We start from the raw sequence: 20,770 nt of genomic DNA, 5'->3' as shown, positions 1-20,770 counted from the left end.
TGCCCATCACGTGGCTGTGGGGCTCGCAAGAGTTGACTGGGTTGTATATTCATGTTTTATGCGTCGCATGTGTGTGGAAACTAGGCATACAAGGGCACCGTGGTATTCCCGAATGAACTGAAACGTGACAGATGTCCCGAGCGGCGGCTGGCACGGGGACAGGAAGCAGCTCGCCTGTTAAGGGACCGGAAGGGAGATTTATTTCGAAACTGGAGAGATTCACAGAGGCCGGGGCCCCCGGGGTGGGAGGAGACCTGGGTCATTTTCTCTGAGGCCGGTGGGAGCCACGGAAGAGGGTAAGCTGAGGCCCCACACCCTGGTCCTGCGGTGACTGCTGGGGGCCTGGTGTCCCCTCGGGAATCAGTCGGCAGGGCCCTCCGTGTCCTGTGCCTCCTGCGCCCGCGTCTGTGACTCAGCCCGGCCTCCCGGTTTTGCCAAGCTGGTGCTTTCTGTTTGGCGGCCCTCCCAGCTCTGCCCGGCTCGGACCTATTTCTGCTTTTCTTCATCTGGCCCGAGAGTGGGAAGTCACTCCAGCCTCCAGCCCTGGGGAGCACCTCTCCTCACAGCCATCCGGTTGTGGGCGGGAGGGCGGGTGAGCAGGGCAGGCCTACCAGCCCCAGTGACCCAGCGGGGGGGCCCTATCGAACTTCCCATCTGCCATTCGTTATGAATCAACAGCAAAGAAAACCGCACCATCTCCCCGGCCGGACGTGGGGGAGGGCAGACGGCTGCTGCTGTGTGATCCGGGCTCTTCGCTCACCCTCTCTGAGCCTTGCTACCGCCATCTGAGAGGTGTCCACAGAGGCTCCCGAATGACGCGTATCTCCAAGGGGAGGGGTTTTCTGGACTTTTCTAGAGCTTTCTAGAACTTCTCAAAGGGTGTTCTGCACCCAAACAGGGCAAGGAGCGACAGGATTGGAGACAACCCATTCTGCTGTGAGTGTCCGTCCGGGAAGCGGCTGTGTATTCTCCTGCCCTGTTTCACCGTCCTGCTTCTCGGGTCCGGGGCCCAAGGGGAAGGGTCAGGTGGCCCCGAGGCCTTGTCGGGAGAGTCCCTGAACTCTTCCTGAACGGCTTCGACTCCCCAGGTCCTCCGATGCCCAGGCTGCCTGTCCGGCTCTTCCTCATGCCGCCTGTCATCCGGTCCGTGTGACCTTCCTTGACCCCCTTTTTAAAGCCCCGACCCCAGCACCCCAACATCCCCCACCCCCTGCTCTGCTTTATGTTTTGTTCAGAATGTATCCCCATCCAACAGGCTGGAATATGTTTACGAAATGTGCTTCTTCCCCTGTGTCTGTGTCTAGGATGTGAGGGAGGGAGGCCAGGGATTTTGTCCTTTTGTTCCCTGTCATGCCTAGAACTGTGTCTGGCACACGGTAGGCACTCAATAAATGTTTGCAGGAAGAAGGAATGGCCCCTGCCCAGGGCTGCCTGGCCGGCGTTTAGAGCCTGGGGCCCCGCGGACTCCCAGCCCCATCTTGTCCTTCCGCAGCCGCCGGGGCTGCCCCTGCAAGTCACTTCCTGGCTTTGTGCCTCAGTTTGCTCCTCTGCAAATGGGGGGTAACAGGAACTCCCATATATGGGAGCCCCCGGCCTTCGCTGTTTTTCGAAAAAATCGTTATTGGCATTCTGCTGATCTCTCCTAATTGGCTCGGAGGAGGGGAAGAAGGAGTGGGCCTGGGGCCAGCCTGGAGGCGGCGTCATAGGCCCAGAGAGGATGGAGTCCACCCCTTCTCCAGAATGAGGAAGGAGGGCCCAGCGGGCGCTGCGGGAGGCAGACTGTGGTCGGGGCCTTTCCTTGCCGGCAGCCCGCCCTTCCCGGGGGCACGCACCCTCAACCAGTTTGGCAGGGCCAGGCGGGCAGGCCTGGAGATGGGCGGGGAGCCTTGAGCCTCCGCACCTTCTTGGGCTCCTCCTCCTGCCCCCACCCGCCTGTGCCGGGCACTGAGGCCTCGCCGAGCGGGGTGCCCGGTGCCCGAGGCTGGGAAGTCAGGGGTCCCTGGGGGTGATCCCTCCCCCGAAGAGCGCGGCCCCCCGCGGGCCGCTGCCAGGAGCCCTCCCCGCGGCCGGGGCCATGCCGCCTCGTGCCCGCTGAGGCCCCCACCATGGCCCACTCGCTGACCTGGCGCTGCTGCCCCTGGTGCCTGACGGAGGACGAGAAGGCGGCGGCCCGCATCGACCAGGAGATCAACAGGATCCTGCTGGAGCAGAAGAAGCGGGACCGCGCGGAGCTGAAGCTGCTGTTGCTGGGTGAGTGGGGCGGGCGGTGCCAGCGGGCCGGGACCGGGACCGGGACCCGACCCCCGCCGGCTGGGACAGTCGGGGAGCCCCGTTTCTGGGCGAGGAGACCAAGGCGCAGAGACATCCCGGTCCAGCCCCCTCGCAGGGCACGTGCTGGCGCGGAGGTGGCCCCGGGGCGGCAGGCCCAGCACGCCCTACCGGCTCGGGCTGCCGCGTCAGGGGAAGGGAGCGGTGAGCTCAGGTCTGCAGCCTGCCCAGGCCTCGTGCGCGGCCGTCCGTCCATCCGTCCGTCCGTCTGCGCAGGGCCCTCCCGCCCTCTCCCCGGCCACGCGGCCCGCCACGGAGGGCTTGAGCCGTGTGTGTTCTCGCTATCTGCAGACTCCCCGGGCCAGAGCATTGCCAGGGGTTCTGACTGACCCACGGACGGGCTGACTCATTCATTCATTCATTCATTCATTCATTCATTCATTCAAGAGGCAGCGAGTAACAAGGGGTGCAGCAGCCACGGACACGGGCAATGTCCTGGCGTCCGTGGACCTCATCTTGCCATGAGGGAGACAGACGTTAGCCCATAAACCAATGAGCAGATAAAATAATTTCCGGCAGCGAGAAGAGCAAGGAGGAAAAGAAAACAGGGTGGAAGGGAGAGTGACAGGGCCGGCTGATTGGAAGACTCTGAGACTGTGGCCCCAGGAAGCTCAAAGTCTTGTCCTGCTCGCATGTCCACTCCCCTCTGGCCTTGCCTGCACGGGTCATCCTGAGCTCTGGGGTGGGGGTGCGGGGAAGGTGTCAGGGCTCCCGGAGTCACAGCTGCCGGCCGGCCCCGGGGCCAGGAGGCTGGCCATCTGTGCGGTGGCCTTGCTCTTCCCTGGCTCGGTGGCCGGGGGCCCCCAGGATCGCGCCTGAATCAGGGCCCTTCTCACTCTAGTCTCATACGTAGTTTCGGTAAAAGACACCTGCCCCCCCCCCCATTTAGTTTTCCAAGAAAGCTGGCATGGGGATGGCCAGCCGGGTCCAGACTCCCACCCTGTGGCCTCTCAGACCTCAGCTCCTGCTCCTTCCTCCCATAACCCTTTGGTGGCCACTTGGCTTCTTTGCTTTTTTTCATGGACTATTTTCTTTTCCTTAACTTTCCTTAACTTCCTTAAAACAAAAATGTTTTCCTTAAACTTTGGTAAAGTCATCAATGAGGCTGTCTGAGCCTGGAAGCTTTTAAATAAGAATTTAATTACTTTAATAGCTATCTCTGATTTCTTGAGACCAGGTAGGCTTTTACAGTAATAATAGGTGTGATATATGATGTGGGATTGATTACTTTTTAATAATAATATGATTAGGCCTAGCTAGGCTATTTCTTCTCGAGTGAGTTTTGGTTGTCGGTGCCTTTCAAAGCACTTGCCCTTTCCTTCGGAGCTGTCAAAGGGCTGGGCATTCAGGTATCTTCCACCCCCCCATCATCCTTTCAGGCCTGGAGCATTGGGGGGGTGGCCCCTCTTTGGTTCCATCTGCTTGCTTTTCCTCCACCCATCAGGCTCATGTTTATCTGTGATGGTGATCTTTCCTTGCACACCTCAAGTTCATACATGTGAACCTCAGGGCCTTTGCACGTGCTGTGCTCTTGCTGGGAGCTGTCAGCATCACCCACACCTCCGCACGGCTGGTGCTCTCACTCTAGGCAGCATGGCCCGTGTGTAGCCTCCTCGGAGAAGTCTTCCTGGACTCGCCGGCTGCAAAGGCCACCCAGGCTTCTCTTTCCTCCATTTGAACCCCTTGATCTTTCTTCCGAGCACTCACTCACCGACACCCTCTTAGACTTGTTCCCTTGTTCTTCGTTGTCTATCTCTCCAGTGACACAGCAAACAGCATGAAGGTGGGGACCGCGTCTCTCTCATTCCCATTCCCGGGGTCCCCAGCATCTGGCCCAGGAGCTCGGTGAACCCAACATAGGGCAGATGCCCAGAGCAAACTTTGTAAACGAATAAGGGAATGAATGCGTCCTGTTTCGGGGGCGATTTTTCCCGGCGCTGTGCCAGAGCTGGGCAGGTCCCTTGCCCCCCACGGCTCTGACTGCTGCCCTGCCAGCCCCACCTCAGGAAGCCCCTTCTGCTGGCGTCAGGTGGGGGGAGGGGAGGTGGCCTGCTTCCCACACGCTGGGACCTGTGGACCGTGCTGTGGACTGTGGTCTTGACCCCCCTCCCATCCCCCAGCCTTGAGGGCGGCCTCCACGCCACCCTCCCTTCTTGAAAACAGGAATTGAATCCAAAAGTTATTTTTTCCTGGAGGTGGTTGATCTTTTTGAGGAAGCAGCCCGAGGGGTCAGGAGTCTGTCCCTGACAAGAAGCGACCGGCGAGTTGGGGAGCGGGAGGCATCAGATTGAAGCCATTAGAGGAGCCAGCTCTGTTCACAGCACCTGAAGTAGAGAAGATGGGGAAACCGAGGCCCAGAGAGGTGAAGCGATTTGCCCAAAGTCACACAGCCAGCATCAGAACCTAGAATTCTGGTTCCAAAGTCCATGCATTTGACCTCCCTGTGCATGTGCCCTGGAGAGAAAATCACCGATTCCCCAGTGACAGATGGGGAAACTGAGGCCTAGGGAGGTGACGGGATTGGTCTGGGGTTGGCAGCCAGTCTGAGCTGAGCTGGACAGAGATGCTGAGCCGCCTGCCCTATAGACGTCCAGGCCTGGCTCCCCGTGCCCCCGAGGCTCCGTTTCCTGGAGCTGCCATCCGCCCGGGAAGGAGCCGCACGGGTGTCTCGTGATGCCTGGGCTTGGCACGGCCCCTCCCGGTGTCTGCGACGTTCCACTTCCTCATCCATCCCCAGAAGGAAGCAGCCACTTCCCTTCTGGCCCGCCAGGTGGGCAGAGCTCCCCCTGCGGCCCCCAGCGCCGCCAGGTGGGCAGAGCTCCCCCTGCGGCCCCCAACCCCACTGGGGGGGCTTTCCCGAAGCCGACCGGGAGCCTGGGGCTGGAGAAGTTCCAGAATCCTTTCTGACTTCAGGACGGTCCTGGGCTGCAAAGAAGGGGTTCCACCCGCTGGAGTTTTCAGACTTCAGCCTGTGACCCATTCATGAGTCACAACATCCATGTTGTGGGTGGTGACCAGGATTTTTTTTTTTCCTTTAACGAAACAGAAGAGAGGAGAAGAAAATCAAGTTAGCTGTTGATTTCCACACTCCCAGGGGGACCGACGTCTGAGAGGGCAAAGGGCGCGGTCCCCTGCGCTGGCCTCAGTACTCCCCCCCACCCCCCACCCCTGTCCAGCTTCCAAGCAGCTGCAGACGGATGACATCATCTGATACTTGGAAGACAGCTGACCCGGCTGGTTGGCCGTATCCCATTTTGTTGGCTTAGGACCTGTAAGGGCTCGAGTTTATTGCTCGGCTTCTCTGCTAGCTGTGTGACCCTGGGAAAATCGCCTCACCTCTCTGATCCCTGGGTATCTTCTGCAGATGGTGAACCAGTGGGAATCTTTGTGAGGACTGACTGAGGACAGGCATGGACTGTTCCGGCCCAGGGCCGAGCAGACGCCAAGAATTAAATCATGCTCCCTGTGATTACTGTTATGGGGAACTTTCTGGTATCCTACTTAAAACCCAGGAGCTCTGGACTCAGACGGAATGAGGTTTGCATCCCAGCTCGGCCACTTATCAGCTGCGTGGCCCACGGCAATCCCATCAGCCTGTCTGGGACTCAGTTCCCCCACGTGAAGAGTGAGCCAAGAGCCATCCCTCGGTCCGGGGAGGCTCTGGCAAGACAGTACGTGTTGGGCTCACGGCCACCGCTGCCATGCCATGTTGCCAGAGCTCTGGGGGCCGAGTGATCTGTCTCCGGGCTCCTCCTGTGTGAGCAGCAGTGGCCTGACCCCGGCTTGTCCACTGCAGGGACGTTCAGTGAGCTGGATACACCCCAAGAAATTCCATAATCTCACACACATATGGCTCCACGCTGCAGAGTTTCAGCCATGGACCCGTCGCATGGGGTGTTCGGGGAGAAACTTTTTATTGTGGAATAATTTTACACGTACAGAAAAATGGCAAAGGTAGTAGAGAGAGTTCCTGTCGACGGCTACACGGCTTCCCCTCGCGTTCACATGTCGGAGAGTGTGGCACGTTTGTCACGGCTGAGAAATTCACGCTGGACCCGGAATGCAACGGGTTTTCCCTGGGGCCCTTTTCCGGTTCTGGCATCGCACCGGGCATCTCACGCTGCATGTGAGTTCTCCCCGATTCTTCACCTGGCCGTGTGAGATGCTTGCAGACCTCGCGGAGAAGTGGCGTCCGATTCTTCTGCAAATGTTGGCATTTCCCCATATTCCCTCTGTCCTCCCCCCTCTCCCGCCCTCTCTCTGTGTATATGGGTATGTGTATATGTTCATTATTCATGTAATGCATCATTAATCTATAATTTGTTTTGCTATATATTCGTATATTTAATATATACATACTCATTTTCCCCCCTGAACTGCTTGCAAGTAAGTTGCAGGCCTGACAACTATTTACCCCTAAATACTTCATGGGTTTGAGTCCCACCACAAAGCAGGGACCCCCAGGACGAAGACCAGGAGCAGGGGATGCGCGCACTGCGGAACCTTCCACCAGCCCGGCCCGCACACCTGGCTCACAGCCCGGCCGCTCTCCCCTTTCCCTGCAGATGTCCCTCAGGGTGGGAGAAAAGCAGCTCTTTCTCTTGGACCTCGAGTCCAGTGGCCTTAACAAACACCTGGTGTCACCCCAGCCGGCCCTTGTTGCCCTCAGATATGTGGGGACGGGGAGCTTCGGGGGGTCACACAAGACAGCGCCTCTCTTCTCTCCGGTTCCCACACTCCCCCCTCTCCACCTGCCTCTGCTCCCTCTGTCCCATTTCCTCTTTCTGGGTTCCAGCCAGACCACCCCTTCCTTTTCTGCTGCTCCCTGTTCCTCCTTCCAGCCCGCCACCCTGTCCCTGGAAGGACCCCCTGCCAGTGTCCCCCAGGAGCTGGGCAGGGCAGGAAGGTGTTGGAGGGGTCTCCTGGTCTCACAGCTCCTGCCCGGCTGTCACGCTCGCTTGATGAACAGGAAAACAGAGGCACACAGGGAGCGCAGGCTGCGGTGGGCTGAGCCTTGGTCTCTGAGCTGCCAGCCCCGGGCCGTTGAAGATCCAAGTGTTACTGTCGCAAGCCCAGGGCCGGCTTCCTGGCTGTGGGAGCGGGGCAGGCCCACAGTGCCCTGGGCTCAGAAGGGCCTCATCTTGCACTTGACCCCATAAATTGTGTAGCTGGCCCTGCAAGGACCCCTCTGGTCCCTCAGCAAGGTCTTGTTGAGTCTGTCTCCCAAATATCTCTCAAAGGGCCCCTCCTCTCTACCTGGGTCCAGCCCCCATCATCACTCAGCTAGGCCACCACCCCGGACCCCCTGCTCATGCCCTTGCCCGCCAGTCTGTCTTTACTACAGCAGTCATTAGAGGGCACCTGTGAGGACCTGGGTCAGGTGTTCCACTCCCCACCGTCCTCCAGGGCTCCCACCTCCCTGGGGTCAAAGTCCAAGTCCTCTCTGTGGTCTCCTAGGCTCTGCACCACCTACCCCATCCCCTCCTGGCCCTCCCCTCCTCCCTCTCTCTCCTTTGCCCATTCTGCTCCAGCCAAATGGCCTCTACGCTGTTCCTCCAAAACACCAGGCCTGGTTCTGCCCCAGGACCTTTGCATGGGCTGTGCCCTCTATACGATGTGCCCTTCCTCCACATCTTGGCACAAAAGCAATCTTCCCAGCCTTCGGGGCTCCACTCTGCAAGTCACCTCCACTGGGAAGCCCTCCCGACATTCAGCTATAGTCAGCTAAACACTCTTTATTCTATTGTATTTCCTTCATGAAATTTTCTCTACCTGAAATTATAGCAAATAACAGTAACAGCGATTCTAACTATAGTCAATGCTACTACCACTGACAACAGTGAACGCTAACGTAGCTCTTACTATGTCTAGGCGTGCCGCAAGCCAGGGGTCCACAAACTTTTTCTGTACAAGCAGATGGTAAACATTTTCAGTCCTGGGGGCCAGATGGTCTCTGTCTCCCTGCTCAACTCTGCTGTTGTATCGAGGAAACAGCCATAGACCATTTGTACGCACATGGGCGTGACTGTGTGCCAATAAAACTATTTATGGGCGCTGACACACGAATTTCATATCATTTCCACGTGTGACGAAATAGTCTTGTTTTTATTCCTTTCCATCATTTAAAAATGTGAAAACCACAACCGTAAAAAGTATTAGAGATGTAAAAGCCATCATACAAACTGCAAAAACTTGCTGGCCACGCAGAACCAGGTGGCCAGCCGGATCTCCCGTCAGGCCATAGTTCGCTGACCTCCCTGGGAGCCCCTGACAGTGACCTCCTTTCCTGGGAGCTGGTGGGCAGGGTCTGTTGAGAACCCCATCTTACAGCTGGGGAAACTGAGGCCCGGAAGGCGAAGGCACTCGCCCAGGGTCACGGAGTGCGGCCCTGGCCGAGCCAGGATTGGAGCCCTGCGGGCGTGGGCGGCGGGTGGCGGGAGCCCCAGGGCTGAGCTGTGCTGTGCGACCCCATGTGCGCCCCTGCGCAGGTACGGGCGAGAGCGGCAAGAGCACATTCATCAAGCAGATGCGGATCATCCACGGCGCGGGCTACTCGGAGGAGGAGCGCAAGGGCTTCCGGCCGCTGGTCTACCAGAACATCTTCGTCTCCATGCGGGCCATGATCGAGGCCATGGACCGGCTGCAGATCCCTTTCAGCAGGCCCGAGAGCAGCGTGAGCATCCTGGGGCCTCCCGCATGGGCTTCAAGCTGGGTGGGGCCCTCTGGACCTTGGGGTGGGACCGTGTCCCTTCGGACCCCCAGACCCAAGCTGTGTCCACTAGGACTCCAGGGCAGGAGGTTCCCCTTGGACCCCAAAGTCCAGGCTGTGCCCCTCAGTGCCTCCGGTCAGACCCTGTCCCCTCAGACCCCCCAGGTCAGCACGTAGGGCATGGCCGTGTGTTTCAGGCCCCCAGGTCTTGTTAGGTTCACCCCAGCACTTTCCTGGGGATCTTCCATGCATCCCAGGCAGCTTGGCATCAGTGCCCCTCTCACATGTCCCCTGTGGACCTCTGGGCTGGGTCATCTCTCCCTGGACCCCGCGATGCCCAGGGTCGGAGTCCTGAACCAGCCCCTGTTTCGCCATGAAAATGTTTGACTGCGTCCTGCCCGTCCTGCTGCAGGCAGGGCCGCTGTGCACGCACAGGTCACATCACTTTCTTATTAAATTTTGTTTGGCAACGCTTCCCACGAGCTTTACCCTCGTAGCCAATCTTGATGTGCGCGATGCAGGGCTGGTAACAGCAAATCTCTGGAGCGCGTTCACCTTCCTAACCACAACTTCATGACCCTTGGATGGCAGCTCCCCGAATCCCCCCTCCACCAGCCCCATTCCACTCTCTATGTCTGTGGGGTTGCCTTTTCTAGATGCCTTATGTGAGTGGGACCCTGCAGTGTTTGTCCTTCTGTGACTGGCTTATTTCCCTTAGCATGATGCCCCCCAGGTTCATTCGTTCATTCTGCATAGAAGTTGATGTGGGCCACAAAGTTGATGAGATTAGGAGACACCAAACTGTCTCCAAGCAGCAGTGCATGAAGAGTTCTGCTTGCCCCAAATCCTAGCTAACACCTAATGCTGTCCCCTTGTCGTAGCCATTCTGGTGGGTTCTTGGTCGTGTTTCGTTGTGGTTCTGATTCGCATTTCCCTGGTTAATAAGGAGGTTGCATACTTTTTCATATGTGTGTTGGACACTTGGATATTCCATTTTGTAAAGCACCTGTTCAAAACTTTTGCCCATTTTTGTTTTTGTTTTTAGTTTTGCCCATTAAAAAAAAAAGTATTGTCAGTTTTTTCTTACTGATTTGTAGCAGATTCTTTGTATGTTCTGGATATGAGCCTTTGTTACATATTTTGCAAATATTTTCTCCCCTCATCTTCTCCTCTCATCTTCACTGTTTTCATGGTGTCTGGATGAATAGCTCTTAATTTTAATGCGGTCCAGTGTGTCAATCTTCTGGTTAATGGTGTGGTTTTTTGGGGGGAGGGTTGGAGCCAGATTGAGATGTTTTTCCACCCCAAGGTCATGATTAATCTCTCTATTGCTATCTTTCAAAGGGAGCTTTATTGTTTCATATTTAGATTTACATTCCACCTGGAATTGATTTTTGTGCAGGGTGTGAGGCAGGGATTATGTTTCTTTCCTTCTCCTCCCACCCCCGCTCCCCCCTGGGCAATAGTCCATCGTGCTACTGTCTCTTATGTTTTCCCCACCATACCACAGTCTCATCTTTGTGATAAATCAGGTGTTCAAATGTACCTGGACCTGCCAATGCTTGCTGTTCTGTTCTGTTGGTCAATTCATCTACATTTGAGTGAATATCACTTCATGTTAATGATTGTAGCTTCCTAATATTTAGGCTTCAAGCCTGCTAGTGTAAATCCTGCCAGTTTGTTCTTCAAAATTCTCTTGGCTCCTCCAGGTCCTTTTGCGTTTCTACATAAAGTTTAGAATTATCTTGTCAGTTTTTGTGTGCACGTGCACACACACACACACACACACACACCCCTTCACACCTTTCTGGGGTTTTGGTAGAATTGCATGGAATCTGTAGATTAATCTGGGGAGAATTGGCAGCTTAAAAAAAAATGCTAAACCTTTCAATCCACAAACGTGGCATAGCCCTCCAATGATTTAGATCCTTTAAATTTTCCTTATGATGTTTTCTACATTTCAGTGTAGAGAACTTTCACATGTTGTTAAATTTATTCCTAGATATTTGATACCTTTCGGTGCTACTGTAAATGGGATTTAAATTTTTAAAAATTTCCACTGGTTCGTGGTTGATATATAGCCACCCATTTGATTTTGGTTTATTGATCTTGCATTCAGGGACCTTGCGAAGTGAACTTATAGCAAGTGTATTCTGATAGCTCATCTCTAGGCTGTTTTGGATTTTCTACATGTAGTCATATTACCTGTGAATAATCACAGTGTAACATATTCCTTTCCAAATCTGACACCTTTCCTATCTTTTTCCTGTCGTATGACAGTGGCAAGGACCTCAATACGCTGTTAATTAGAGATCGTGGAAATCTTAGTCACATTCCCAGTCTCAGAGGAACACACAGATCCGTGCGAGCCTGCGTCCATGTGCCCGGATGCACACCCATACACACGCGGACTCACAGGCCTATGCAAGCCCACACGCACACATACCCACGTGTGTGCACGCACCAGTGCAGTAGTCTGAGCAGCATTGATGCCTTCCTGCTGGAAAGAAAGGAGTAGAGATGGAACGGAGCTTGCTGTGAGGAGGAAGGGGAAACACACAGGGCCACTGGGCTGGCAGCTCAGGCTGCACGTGCCTCTACCTCCCCGAGAGACCTGGCCACAGGGCTTCATTGCACTACCTAGTCTGTGGAGGGGCGCCTGTAGCCACTTGCCTCATAAGCGTCCAAGAACAAGAGCTGACATCCACCTGTGTTCTCTGCTGCCCCTCTGCCCTCCGTCTGGGGACACACGGGGGCCGGAGGGAAGGAGCAGGACTGCAGTGTGTTTGTGCAGGGGGAGGGGGCCCCACAGCAGAGAGAGGCAGTGGCTTGCAGGGATGTGTGCAGGGCGGCCCTGCCCCGACAGGCTGCCCTGACGCACCCCGTGCATCCCTCCCCAGCACTATGCCAGTCTGGTCATGAGCCAGGACCCCTACAAAGTGACCACTTTCGAGAAGCGCTACGCCGTGGCCATGCAGTGGCTGTGGAGGGACGCTGGCATCCGGGCCTGCTACGAGCGCCGCCGGGAGTTCCACCTGCTCGATTCGGCTGTGTAGTGAGTCTGGGTCCCGCGGGCGGCAGGAGTGGGGTGCAAGGCACAGTTGAGATGCAGCCAGTGAGGAACTCCTCCCGGGGATTGCTCTTGGACAGACAGGGCCCAGGTTGGTGGGCTCCCGCTGTGGGACATGCTGTGGGGTGGGCTGGCTATGGATGGTCTTGCTCCAGAGTGACATCATTCCTGGGGGGGCACTGACCCAGGGTGACACTGTTCTGAGTACCATGCTGGGTATCTCGGGAGATTTGACAGCTGGGAGCCTGTTCCCAGGCTGTTACTTTTCTTGGGACATCGCCACTGGTTGACAGCTCCCTGAAGGTGACCCCCTCCCCCTCAGTGAGACTGCTCTTGAGTTCACACTGTCCTTGAGGTCGTGCTGCTCTGAGGGTGAAACTGCTTCTTCCCGATGCTCCCACAGCCTCAGGGTGATGCTTCTGGGCCACCTGCAGACCCAGAGATCCGGGCCCCTCCCCGAGCAGGGGCCTCCTGGGCTTTGGGTGGGGGGGTCTGAGAAACAAACTAAGGCTGCAAGACTGGGCCTCAGGGCTCCTTACTCCGCAGCTACCTGTCCCACCTGGAGCGCATCACCGAGGAGGACTACATCCCCACAGCACAGGACGTGCTCCGAAGCCGCATGCCTACCACTGGCATCAATGAGTACTGCTTCTCTGTGCAGAAGACCAACCTGCGGTGAGCTCACAGCCCAGAGTCAGGGAAAGCTTCCTAGAGGAGGGCAAAGGAACTGGGGCCCTGAAGGATGAGTAGGAGTTTCCCAGTCCCACTCCTCAAGGGGCTTCCAGGCTGAAGGGAGCAGAGTTGCATCTAGACACCTTCAGCCCCCTTGCAGTCAGGTCTGAGACCTGGAAGAGCCCAGAGTGGGGCAACCAGAGCTTTAGGAGAGCACGTCTTCCCAAGGAGAGGACAGTGGTATTAGGGCATTGAAGGATGAGGAGGAATTCACTAGGATAAGTCTTGAAGGGCTGCTGGGTAGGAGGAGACAGAGACTGTGTGGTCAGTGATATTCCAAAGGGATTGATTTAGGGCGGGGGAAGCTCAGAGGCTGATCCCCTTGAGGGGGTGAGGCTGGAGGTCAGGAGGCTCAGGAGGAGGCAGGAGCCATGATCCAGGCAGGAAGGATTGGTAAGGGCCAGAGCATCAGTCATGGGGATGGAAATGAAGGAATGGTGCAAAAATTGTTTTTGGTGTAGAATGGGCAGGACCAGATCTGTGTAGGAATCCAAGAGTCAAGGTGATGGGGTCAAAGTTCAGCCACGGTGGCACTGGCAGCCTAGGGGTATTCGATTAGACAATGAAGTCGTTCAGGGCACTACAGCCTGAGGGGTCTGGGGCATCTGGGAGGTGGCTGGACACACACAGGCCTGAGCTGGAAGGCAGAGGTGTGAGTGGCCAGTGCAGCAAGGGGTCATCCAGGCAGAGTGATGGCCAGTGTCAAAGACTAAGGCGAGGCCAGGAAGAGTACACCGAGAGCAGGGACTTCTGGGATTGGTGGTGAGAGGGTCATCAGTGACCTCAGCAAGCTCCATGTCGTGGGCTCATGGCAGGGAGCTGTGGAGGGTGCAGGGTGAGGACTGCACTCAGGGGTTGTGTTCATTTCACCAATACTGAGTCCCACACTTTCCTAGATTGACCCCCCGAACATGCTCCTTTGGCCTTTTCATAGTCCTAGGGTGGTTCCTAATTTTCTGTTTGCCATCAGTCTCCTCCCCTGATGGAGAGCCCCACAAGCCTAGGGGGTGAGTTCGATTCTCCTGCTTCGCTAGTGATGATCGGCTCATGATCAGAGTGGAAGTTGATGAATGTGGGAGGCTGCTTGGAAAGATGGAAGGATGAACGAGTGGATGGATGGGTGAGTGTATGTATGTGTAGATGTGTGGAGGGTGGGTGAATGGATGGATGAGCGGATGCATGCATGGGTAGGTGGGCGGGCGGATAGATGGATGGATGGGTGGGTGGATGGACAGATGGTTGGATGGAAGGATGGGTATGCGGGTGATGGATGGATAGATGGTGAGTGGTTGGATAGCTGGATGGGTGGATAGGTGGGTGGGCAGATAGATGGACAGATGGGTGGGTGGATGGGTGAGTATGTGGGTGGATGAATTGGGCAAAGTTTAGGATGAAGATAGAGGTTGGGGAAGCTCACAGGAAAAGCTGGGCCGAGGTGCTGGTTTTCAGGTGGGAAGCCTTGAGTGTGTTCTTAGGCTAGGGGCAGAGCTAATCCGTGGAGTGAGGGCTCAGAGGAAGCTGAGACTATGATACTGGAGGCTGGCAAGTAGCATCCCCCACATCTACCTCGGTCTCCAGAGCCCCACTCTCAACCACTGCACCTCCCCGTTCTGCTCTGGGATTTCAGGGAGTCTGAAGAGGCACAGGAGGGGCTGGTCTCAGGGATCGGGAGCCACAGGCACCAGCCTTGGTGTCCCGTCCATACAAAGGGGCAAGTCCCTTCTTGCTCTGGGGCTTCTGGCATTTATGGTGGCTGCCTGGGTAACAGTCCCATCCCCGGGGAAATGACGCAAGCCTTGTTATCAGTGACCCACATTTCTTAGAGGAGAGAAGAGGAAGGCAGGAGGGCTCGGGCTTTTGTTGTGGTGTGTGGAGGTGGAGGCGGGGCCACACACAGAGGGGATGGTGTTGGCCCTTCAGAACAATGTGCGTGTCATGGGTGGGGAAACTGAGTTCTGCACATGTTCTGCAGTTTGCCCCAGGTCACCCACCAGAACCAGGGCAGATTCCGGATGTGTCTGCCCTCCTGTCCTCTACCATGGAGTGGAAATCAGGCAGCCCAGTGCAGAAGCTTAGCAAAGTCTCCTCTCCCGTGCCTCAGTTTCCCCATGTGTAAATGAATCAACAGTAACACCTGCCTCACAGGGCTGAAATGCAGTAACACAACAGAGGCATTGGCCCAGAGGCTGGCACCGATTCCTGCTGCTATTAAATATTGATCTTGACCTGCCCCAGACATGCCTGGGGTCTGGGGTGCCATGGCAGGGGGTCCCGATTGGGTCTCACAGGGGGTGATTCCTGGCAGGATCGTGGACGTCGGAGGCCAGAAGTCAGAACGCAAGAAGTGGATCCACTGCTTTGAGAACGTGATCGCCCTCATCTACCTGGCTTCGCTGAGCGAATACGACCAGTGTCTAGAGGAGAACAACCAGGAGGTGAGGGCCGCCGTGGGTGCAAGGGCGCTGCCTCCTGCTGGCCCCGGGATGCGCAGCTGAGCAGGAACCCCCCCACCACCACTCTGGAGTGGGTCCGTGTGTGTCTGGCGTGGCTCTGAGCCTCACCCTCCGCTCTTCCGTGGTCAGAGCTTTGAGTCCAACACACAGATCCAGAAGCACCTGGGTAGACAGGACCCTGCATACTCTCTCTCTCTCTCCCTCTCTCTCTCTCTCTCTCAAAGGGATGCTCGAGGCCTGAGACATGACCCCCAGGAAGCACAATGCAGCTGGCTGGGGAAAATGGGTCATGCCCCAGGGATGGTGTCCTGCTTTTATTCGGAAAGGCTGGGCATTGCTCTTTTGTGAACTCTACTCCTAATTAAGACCTGGCTTGTTTCAGACGTTTGCGCTTTTAGGGATTAAAGTTTCACCCGCACAGTCTGGGGAGGCCAAGGGTCGGATGCTAACGTTTTGACTCTCAGACCAAATGAAACAGAATGAATCTGAGGTCGTTCTGCCACACATCTTGCTCAAATGCAGCCACCCGCCATGTCCTAGTTTGCTGGGGCTGGAACCAAGGAGACATCTCCTCTCCCAGCGCTGGAGGCCACACACCCCAGATCAGCAAGGTGGCCAGGATCGTTCCTCCTGAGCCTGCGAGGGAGACTCTGTCCCCAGCTCTCCCTGCTTCTGGGGGTCGCTGGCCATCCTTGGGCCACATTGCCCCACCTCTGCCTCTGTGGTCACATGACCTTATTCCATGTATCTGTGTCCCAACGTCCCCTCTTTATAAGGACCTCTGCCATTGGAGGTGGCGATCTAGTATGACCTCTTCTTAACTAGTTACATCTTCGAAGACCCTATTTCCAAATAAGGTCACATTCTGAAGTTCCAGAGGCACATGAACCTGTGGGGGACACTGGTCAAGCCAGTAGAGGCCACACAAAAGCATGGACACACCCCCTCTGACCCAGCTGGGAGCTGGGGAGCCCCAAGCTGCTGGACGTCAGGCTGACAGCCCATCTGCATGTGGAGGGGCAGGGCTCCTGTCTGGGCCAAGCTGACCATTGGAGCAATGACCTACCTGTCCCCCCCCCCCCCAGAACCGGATGAAGGAGAGTCTGGCCTTGTTTGGCACCATCCTGGAACTGCCCTGGTTCAAAAGCACATCCGTCATCCTCTTCCTCAACAAAACCGACATCCTCGAGGAGAAGATCCCCACTTCCCACCTGGCTACCTACTTCCCCAGTTTCCAGGGTGAGTGGTTCTAGAACTTTCTATACCCTGCACCTCCTGAAAGCAGCTCCCGAGAGAAATGCTGGTCCAGACTCTACCTCAGCTGGAGTTGGGGGAGTCTCAAATGGGATCGGACAGCCCTGAGTTCTGGACCCAAGCCGTGAGTCTGTGTCCCCCTCTGCAGAATGGGGAGAAAGCGACAGCCCCCAGCATTCTTGGTGCCGTGGCTTCAAGCAGGGAGCTCTAAGGAAGCAGGTGTCGTAGCTCTTTTGTGTGTGGGTCCGCTGTAGAGTTCATTGTCATAAGCCACACCTGGAAGGCGCCGGCAACTATTTCCAGAATCTGCCTAGATTTTTGAGATTTCTTTTTTGAATCTTTCGTAGTCATCTTATCTGTATCGAAGAGAGCAGATTCAAAAGAAAACCAATGACTGATCTTTGGACAAGTCCTTCCAAGGCATATGGCTCAGTTTTCAGAGATACAGCAACCCTCTTACATGCGGTGCCTGTTTTAGCCATGGTCGTGTCTCCGCAAGCGAGCGTCAATCAGGAGGACTGCAACCCTACATGGGGCGGGGGGGGGGGGAGGTTGGGAGCGAGCCCTCAGCTCAGCCAGAGCGGCAAAGGGCCTGGCCTTCTAGAGAGGAGGCCGGGGAGTCGGCCACCGCGCCATTTAGCACATCCTACAGGGAGGGGAGGTGGAGTTCTGGTGGGTCCCAGGAAGGGCTGTGTGGGCTCGCACTTTCCCTGGAGGGCCACAGTGAAGGGGCTGGTGGAGGTCCCAGCTGAGCGACAAGCTGCCCCCAAAGTTAGGGGCTTAAAGCAGCCCTTTGACTTTGCTCACGTTTCTGTAGGGCAGGAAGTTGGGAAGGGTCGAGGTGGGTAAGTTCATCTTTGATGCGTTGGTATTAGCTGAGGTGGCCCGGATCGCGATACCCCTCCAACTCCCAACAATGTGTGTCTGATCCCTCTGCACCCCTCTCCCTCCCTGCCTTCCCCCTCCTTCCCTCTCCTGCTCTCTTCCCCCCACGTCCCACCCCCTGCACCCCTCCCTGGCCCCATCTGGTGTCTCCTACTCCAGGACCCCTTCATGAGGCTTGGGCTTCCTCACAGCATGGCTGTTTCGGGGTAGCCAGACTTCAGCCCCGGGGTGGGTGGGGGGAGCCTCAGAAGTCCCGGATGGTTAGAGATGCCTCATTCTATTGGTCAAGCAAATCACTCAGGCCAGCTCAGGCTCAAAAGGAGGCAAACAGACGCCCCTCTTGACAGCCAGATGGCACCCACCTACAGGGAGGGGAGTGATGGCGGCCGTGCTGGGGACAAGCTGGCTTCATTTCCTGGGGCCACAAACTAGGGGGCAGAAAACAACCGAAGTGTACCCCTCTCTGGTAAGGATGCCAGAAGTGTGAAATCAAGATGCCAGCAGGATTGGTTCCTTCTGGAGGCTCTGAGGGGACATCTGTCCCAGGCGTCTCCTGCAATCCTTGGGGTTTCTCGATTTATAGACCCATCACTCTGATCTGCCTCAGTTGTCACACGGCCTTCTGTGCATGTGTGTGTGTGTATGTGTGTGTGTGTGCATGTGTCTTTCCTCTCCTTATAAGGACTCCAGTCATTGGCTGCTGGGCCCACTCCGATCCAGTGTGACCCCATTTCAGGCTAACTACATCTGCACAGACCCTATTTCCCACCAAGGTCATAGTCTGAGGTTCCGGGTGGACAGGGATTTGGGCAGGTGCAGCCCAAATGCTTGGTGACACCACCGTGGATGAGACCCTTGGCCTTGTCAGGGCTCAGAGCCCATGTGAGCCCATCTCAGCCAATCAGACCCAGAAGACCTGGGGGCCTGGGACACAGATGTCAACTTATTCCAGCATGGCGGACAGCCCTTACTGCCTTCCCAGCTGAACAGCCTTGGGAATGGGAACATGGCCCGGAGAGTTTGGGATGTGGATAAAGTGGACAGTTTTGAAGGATTTGTTTTCCTTCACATCAAAGGGAACCTTCATGACTCATCTTTTTCTTCCAGCCAGAGGCTGGAGTACTCTTTGCCAACTTCTGGCGCTCAGTCCTTCCCTCTTCTGTCCTAAATAACATCTGTGATTATAACAACAGCTCACGCATCGGACACCGTTGGAAGCACCGTGTGCAGTGGAATTCCTTCTTCTCACCACCATAGAGTTGGGGAAACCGAGGCACAGGGAGGTGCAAAACACTTGCCAAAAGCCGCACAGCCAGTGAGTGGCAGAGGCAGGATTCGAACCCAGGCTGTCTGCATCAGGAGCCTCCAGCCTTACCCCCTTTTTGGAAGAATGACGATAACATTCTGATTATTGAGTGCAGAGTCCTCTACATGATTGTGTTGACTCCGAGCAATTCGGGGAGGCTTGGGACTGTTAGGACCCCCATTTTACAAATGAGGGAACTGAGGCTCACAGCAGTTGCATGGACTTCCATATAAGGCAACCCAACTAATAAGTAGCAGAGCCAGGGCTTGGGTGCCAGAAGCCTTAGCTCATGTAGTGCTTGAGACAGACACAGACACAGCAGAGAGACGGAGCATGTCAGCTGCCTCCTCAGGGTGGCCATCCCTCCCCTTCTCTTGGCCTCAGTTTACCCATCTGCACTCTCAAAAAGATCTTTCTCCATAGCTCCAGGTTCCCATCCCCTCAATTGCCAAGTCCAACCAAGTGAGAGGGTTTCTTTCTTTAACACAGTTCTACCTAAAGTCCCAGGCCCAAGTCTTATTGGTCCATTCCAGGTCATGTGACTCATCTAAGTCCATTCTTGAGGCTCCCATTGGCTGGACCTCGTGGTCATGTGACCCTCTGGAAAGACCAAAGATGGCGCTGGCCTGCACCTTGGTGCATGTCCCTGTGGCCCCTGCAGCCCTGATGTAGTGCCTGTCTGGAGCAGGGTCTCCAGATCCCCCTCCGTGGCCCAGAAGGGAGAGTCTCCCACCTGCCCCACAAGCCGTGTGCCCTGACTGCCCACCCCTTTCCCCCCAGGCCCGAAGCAGGATGCAGAGGCAGCCAAGAGGTTCATCCTGGACATGTACACGGGCATGTACGCTGGCTGCGTGGACAGTGCTGACGGGGGCAGGAGGGGTCCGCGCTCCCGGCGCCTATTCAGCCACTACACCTGCGCCACGGACACCCAGAACATCCGCAAGGTCTTCAAGGACGTGCGGGACTCGGTGCTGGCCCGCTACCTGGACGAGATCAACCTGCTGTGACCCAGGCCCTGCCGCCCCTGGGCTCAGACCCATGCGTGGCAGATGGGACCTGCTGGCGGACCGGTGCTCCGTGAGCCCAGGTGCCCCTTGTCACTCAGCCCCAGGTCCCGGTGGCGGGAGGGCTGTGAGTGAGTCAGGGGTTGAAGGCTGGTCGGTGCCCCCTCCTTTCTCTGCCCCTCACCAGGACAGCCCCTGCGTTTGTCCTCCCTTGACTCTGTTTACCTCCTCGGAAACGGAGCACGAGGGCCACTTGGGATGGCAGGATGGAGGAAAAAGTGAGGGGAGCAGGGGATGGAGGACTTGCCCCACCCCTGGGTAGGTCCTCCCCAGGGAAGAGGCCGCGGACCCCCACGGAGGTGATGCGCCATCCCAGTGACAGGGGAGTGGTCCTTCAGTGCGAGGGACCGGACTCTGGCGCCCCCTAGCGGACAGGAGGCGGCATCTACCAGCCCGAGGTCTGGGTAGCGCCGGACTTCTGTTCAGGCGAGAAGAGAGACATGGAAAACGCTGTCCAGAGTCTGTGCCTTAAAGTGTGTCCTGCTCTGTTTACAGACGAGGGAAATGGGCCCACGGGCATTTCCCCCACTTCCCAGGCTGGGGGCCGGGCGCACTGCATCTTACAACCTTTCTGTATTTATTCCCTCCCCTTCTATGGGGCCCTTGCAAGACATTAAAGACGTGACAGTCTGGAGGCCTATGATTTCTTACGGGCGTCCTGTGCCTCAGTGCGCGGCCCCTTCTCAGGGCGCCTGTTGCAGGCGGGGTAGACACGTGGAGAAGGAGGGGAAAGTTGGTGTTGACCCCCCAACCTGTGCAGGGCCCGTCCTCGGAGCTGTGTAGGACTGACACTCTTGGAGCCGGAGGCCGGGAGTCGGCGTCTCTCCCTGTACGGGGTAGGGGGGGTGCATTTGAGCCCCGTCTGTGTTGCTACTCACCCCGAATTCCAGGAGCCACGACCACCTCTGATGAAGGTGGAGAAACGGATGGGACGGCTCCCCTTGCCCCAGACCGCGGTCCCCCACGGTC

At 56.7% G+C, this 20,770-nt stretch overlaps 1 protein-coding gene across 2 annotated transcripts; it reads left to right on the top strand.

Annotated features, from left to right (window-relative positions):
* Positions 1-238: 238 nt before the first annotated feature.
* On the top strand, positions 239-20,441 carry GNA15 (G protein subunit alpha 15). 2 transcript variants are annotated; one of them, XM_087867411.1, is made up of 9 exons: positions 239-296; positions 899-2,250; positions 8,817-9,001; positions 11,938-12,092; positions 12,654-12,782; positions 15,145-15,274; positions 16,378-16,531; positions 18,625-18,746; positions 19,518-20,441. In XM_087867411.1, exons 2-9 carry the CDS (start codon positions 2,106-2,108, stop codon positions 20,061-20,063), a joined length of 1,566 nt encoding a protein of 521 aa, XP_087723537.1. In that variant the 5' UTR covers positions 239-296; positions 899-2,105; the 3' UTR covers positions 20,064-20,441. The 2 variants fall into 2 exon arrangements, with proteins under 2 accessions (XP_087723537.1, XP_087723538.1); XM_087867412.1 differs by lacking the exons at positions 239-296; positions 18,625-18,746 and having other exon boundaries at positions 658-2,250; positions 19,518-19,877.
* Positions 20,442-20,770: the final 329 nt, after the last annotated feature.

The sequence above is a fragment of the Ursus americanus genome, chromosome 14 (assembly GCF_024610735.1).
Source record: "Ursus americanus isolate L20-20 chromosome 14, mUrsAme1.1.p, whole genome shotgun sequence".
Taxonomy (NCBI): domain Eukaryota; kingdom Metazoa; phylum Chordata; class Mammalia; order Carnivora; family Ursidae; genus Ursus; species Ursus americanus.
This window is presented reverse-complemented; position numbering and strand designations above follow the sequence as displayed.

Bases quoted from the DNA above. Each gene is read 5' to 3' on its own strand.
- GNA15 (XM_087867411.1), top strand. From the start codon at position 2,106: ATGGCCCACTCGCTGACCTGGCGCTGCTGCCCCTGGTGCCTGACGGAG. The intron at 12,783-15,144 runs GTGAGCTCACAG...GATTCCTGGCAG, and splicing joins GTGCAGAAGACCAACCTGCG to GATCGTGGACGTCGGAGGCC. The intron at 16,532-18,624 runs GTGAGTGGTTCT...TTATAACAACAG, and splicing joins CTACTTCCCCAGTTTCCAGG to CTCACGCATCGGACACCGTT.